Raw genomic sequence first — 4,851 nt, forward strand, 5'->3', positions numbered from 1 at the left:
CCACCACATTCATTATCAAACGAAAAGGTAAAACCTTGTTTGTATAAACCATGAAAGGAAATAATATTTCTCGTGATTTCAGACGAGTAACAACATTTATTCAAATCTAATGTTAACCCACTACTTAGGAACAAAGAATAAACTCCAATCTTGGTGACAGGTGAAGGTTTCCTATTCCCCATGATTAAGTTTATCTTCCCATGCTCCACATTCTCACTTCTTCTTAGTCCCTGCAAATCAGAACATATGTGAATACCACAACCTGTATCAAGGACCCAAGAATTAGAATAGGGTGAGTTATTAGACAATATAGTGTAAATACCTGCATGATTGGGTTTCACTTTCCCATCCTTAACATCCTGTAGGTACTTTGGGCAGTTTCGCTTCCAGTGCGACTTTTCATGGCAATAGAAGCATTCAACCTTTTTAGGGTTGGCAGAAGGAGTGACAGAACCTTTTTTGGTTCCACTCGAAGATGAACCATCAAGGGACTTTCCCTTGGTACCCTTCGAAGGGCTCTTCCTCTTCTTCCCTTTACCTTGCCCGATTGCCAAGACAGGGGCCGCGGTAGGATTAGGAGTGGTAACAACCGATTTACCTTTAAGACCACTTTCCGCGGTCTTCAAAAGTCCTTGAAGCTTGCTGAGTGTAACTTCCTCCTTGTTTATGTGGTAGGTCATTCGAAATTGATCAGAACAAGAAGGTAAGGAGTGAAAAATGATGTCAATTGCCAACTCCTCGGGGAAGTTCACATTCAATTTTAGCAAACGGTCCACATACCTTTGCACTTTCTTCATGTGGCCCGTGATGGGTTCACCATCCTTCATCCGGGTTGTTATCATGGAGGAGATGATGTCATACCTCTCTTGACGAGCACTTTGGTGGTAGCGGTCCATCAAGTCCTGGTGCATCTCAAAAGGGTAATAGTCCTCATAGGACTTTTGGAGCTCGGCTGTCATTGTAACCAACATGATACATGCCAGTTTGGTGGCATCTCTCTAATGAGTCCAGTATTCAGCGATCTCCTCAGGAGTAGCAGACGACTCATCAAGTTCCTTAAGCTCCTTGTCGAGGACATATTCCTTGTCCTCGTAACGAGTGACCATCCTGATGTTCCGGATCCAATCCATAAAGTTGGAACCATCGAAGATGACTCTCCCACAAAGGTTCATGAGAGAGAAGGAGTCGGTAGGGTTTAAGCCAGAAGCAGCATTTTTGGAAGAGATCTGAAAAGAAAGAAGGACAAGTTTAGATTAGATATAAAGATAGTACTTAATAAGACACCCAAATGTAATATTAAGGCTAGGACCCAACACAATATTTTATAACTTAGAAGAGGGATGCAGTAATCCAAGCTATAAAATATTTGAAGGTAGGTGAATGACGATTCACCAATTTCCACCATGAAAAACGAAATAAATTATTAGGTTTTAATTGGTTTTGAAACTCCTAGATTCTTTTGAGATTCATTGAACTTTTCAATGACATGTTTCAATATCGAATGTGCCCTTCAAGTTTTGTGACTGGGATGCTGAGGATCACAGAACAAGGTGTGAATTAACCATGCAAACTACTTGGTACTCTTAATGTTTATCACCTAATCGATGTGCTGGTTAACCACACACGCTCCACCGATCTATGATAAACCTTAAGCCACCCTTTTCCTACCTTGTTAAGTCCAGGTTAGTGTGCCGGTTAACCACACACGCTCCACTAACGACTTAAGCAAAGTGTAAAGTATAATTTCATGGGTTAGCACCATATTCACATTTTTCCTAAAGTAACTAAGATTGGGAATTTATAAAAAACTTTTAGTTACTTTATAACCATCATACTTTTAATGAGGTTTTAAAGTCATTGTCCTACCAGTTCGGCTAACAACCATCCACCAGTCAAGGAAGCGGTGGTGAGAGTGAACACCCATTAAGCTGCCATTTTATAGGCAACAACCTTATACCCCCTTATAGACCGGCTTCGTGAATGAGGCCTATTAACGGTAAAACGACTTGATCTTATACATATATATACATATATATATATACATATATATATATATATATATATATATATATATATATATATAAACTTATAGTATTATAAAGTATAAGGGTTGAATTTTAACTTTTAAAATTCTAGGGGTTGGAACTAAAGTTTTCTAAAGTGACTTTACATGTTCCAAAACTTGAAGGCAAGTTTTGTAACTATTTAAAACTTTTCAACTTCATAACTTATGAGTTATTAGTTTATTAAAATGAAGACTTTTCATTTTATGTAAACTATATGTTCATGAATGGACTTTAAAAGGAGTGACTTTTGGTAATCCATAACTTGAGGACAAATTATGGATTCCATTAAAACACATAATGATCAAAAATTAACTAACAAACAATTTGCAAATAATTCCTATGATCTACTAAAACTCATACGTTTATGAACATTCATATCAACCATTTCAAGAATCATATAAACACATATAAAACTTGAAATTTTGATAATAGCCATCGTAAATGGATTAGCATAACCATGACACCATCTAAAACAAGTTTTATAAGACCAAAACAGTTTAGGGTAATGTTTCTAGTCCATTTCCAGCAGCAAAACTCGAAAATCTGCATTCAGGGCCTCCTACTCGTCGAGTGCAAGAACCTACTCGACAAGTAGGATGAAATAACACATGGACTCGTCGAGTCCCCCCATGGACTCGGCGAGTTCACTCAGCAGAATGCAAAAATCTTGAGTTTTTTCAACAATTTGCATCAAGTATCAAGAAAACAAGCCTAGGCTCTGATACCACTGAAGGGTTTTGAGCATTCTAACACTCCTAAGGTGTACATGCAACCCTAGAAACCTTGGATCTATGTTTTACTAAGATACATGCAAATTTGATTTTCCAAGGTTCTTAACCTAACTAGCATGGCATGGGGAACTTTGAAACATAAAAGCTAGTAGGAGAACATACCTTTCTTGTTGCTTGGATTCCTTGAGAACCTTATGAGCCTAGAACCTCAAGTGTGATGCCTCAAATGTTTCACACAACACCACAACTCTTGGAATAACTTTGAGAGAAGTCCACACTCACTCAAAATCGGCTAGCCCTCATGTTCTTTCTTAGTGGCCAATTTTGCTAGCCATGGATCTTCTTATATAGTGTGCCACATGTAGGGTTACTCCATGTAAACCCTAATGTGCATGGCTTTTCATATTCCATGACCCATGGGTTTATAACCTCCATGGACTATCCATGGAGCACCTTATGGATTTTAGCCCAACTTAATAAACCATGGATCATTAGCCCACTATATAACAATGAATGATTTACACAATCAACCCCACATATTTAATTAGTCTCCTTTTGATCACCAAATTAATTCTTGATCAATACAAATTAAATAATATTATTAATATATTATAACTTATAATATATTAATAAACCATAAGTGTCCTTTCTCTTATTTAGTCTATCCAAGTGTTGCAATGCCATGCAACCCAAATGGACCATGCCAACCGGGTCAAGTGCATTCCAGAAATAGTTATGAACTTAGACACCTAATCCAACAATTACATCACCTTCAATGACCACTTTAGTCATTTTATTTATGTGTATTTGATGAAACATAAACATGAAGCATTTGAAAAGTTTAAATTGTTTCAAAGTGAAGTTGAAAATCAACTCGACAAAACAATCAAAATCCTTCGTTCGGATAGAGGAGGCGAGTACTTGAGCCAAGAGTTCCAAGAACATCTAAGGAGTCTTGGGATTATCTCACAACTCACTCCACCTAGAACACAACAACTTAATGGTGTTTATGAGAGGAGAAATCGGACCTTACTTGATATGCTTCGACCTATGATGAGTCGAAGTACTCTTCCTTTATCATTTTGGAGTTATGCTTTACTAACCGTAGCCCGTATCTTGAATATGGCACCAACTAAAAAGGTAGAGAAAACACCTTATGAGATGTGGTATGGAAGGGCTCCATCCTTATCTTATATGAAAGTTTGGGGTTGTGAAGCTTATGTTAGACAAGAGACTTCAAGCAAACTTGAGCCAAGATCTACCAAATGCATCTTTGTAGGATATCCTAAAGATTGTTTAGGATATTACTTCTACATTCCTAGTGAGAATAAGATATTTATCTCACGAAAGGCTGAATTCTTAGAAAGCAAGTTTCTAATGGATGAGGCAAGTGGGAGGCGCGTGGAACTTGAAGAAGATCAAGAACCTCAACCCGATGCAGCTTTAGTTGGCACTAGTACTGAACAAGAGGTTGTTGAAGATGAAGAGATCATTGTCCTTCAACCTGTTGAAACACAAGGCATTCTTAGATCCAGTAGAACTCATCATGAAACTGAAAGATATGGATTTCTCATTGACGAGTGTTTCATGATGATGAATGCTGATGAGCCCATCAACTACCGATATGCAATGTTAGATCCCGAATCTGACAAGTGGCTTGAAGCCATGAACGCAGAGATGCAATGCATGAGAGAAAATCAAGTCTGATATTTGGTTGAACTTCCTCCCAATAGCAAGACTATTGTAAGTAAGTGGATCTTCAAGAAGAAGACTGAAATGGATGGCAATTTACACACATTCAAAGCAAGACTTGTTGCTAGAGGTATCACTCAAACTCATGGGGTTGATTATGATGAAACCTTTTCACCAGTAGCTATGATTAAATCTATTAGGATACTACTTGACATAGCTGCATATTATGACTGAGATATGGAAAATGGATGTCAAAACCGCTTTTCTAAATGGGAACTTGGAAGAAGATGTCTATATAGTTCAGCCCGAAGGTTTTGTCTACCAAAAACATCATAATAGAGTGTGTAAGCTCAAGAGATCCA

At 37.7% G+C, this 4,851-nt stretch overlaps 1 protein-coding gene across 1 annotated transcript; it reads left to right on the forward strand.

Moving 5' to 3' along the window:
* Nucleotides 1–3,919: 3,919 nt before the first annotated feature.
* LOC145139448 (uncharacterized) lies at nt 3,920–4,504 on the forward strand. The gene has a single exon (XM_079073267.1). The coding sequence runs from the start codon at nt 3,920–3,922 to the stop codon at nt 4,502–4,504; it is 585 nt and encodes a 194-aa protein (XP_078929393.1).
* Nucleotides 4,505–4,851: the final 347 nt, after the last annotated feature.

Source organism: Lactuca virosa, chromosome 9, assembly GCF_052849685.1.
Source record: "Lactuca virosa cultivar CGN04683 chromosome 9, Lactuca_virosa_CGN04683_v6, whole genome shotgun sequence".
Classification (NCBI taxonomy): domain Eukaryota; kingdom Viridiplantae; phylum Streptophyta; class Magnoliopsida; order Asterales; family Asteraceae; genus Lactuca; species Lactuca virosa.

Coding starts and splice junctions, on each gene's coding strand:
- LOC145139448 (XM_079073267.1), top strand. CDS start 3,920: ATGGCACCAACTAAAAAGGTAGAGAAAACACCTTATGAGATGTGGTAT.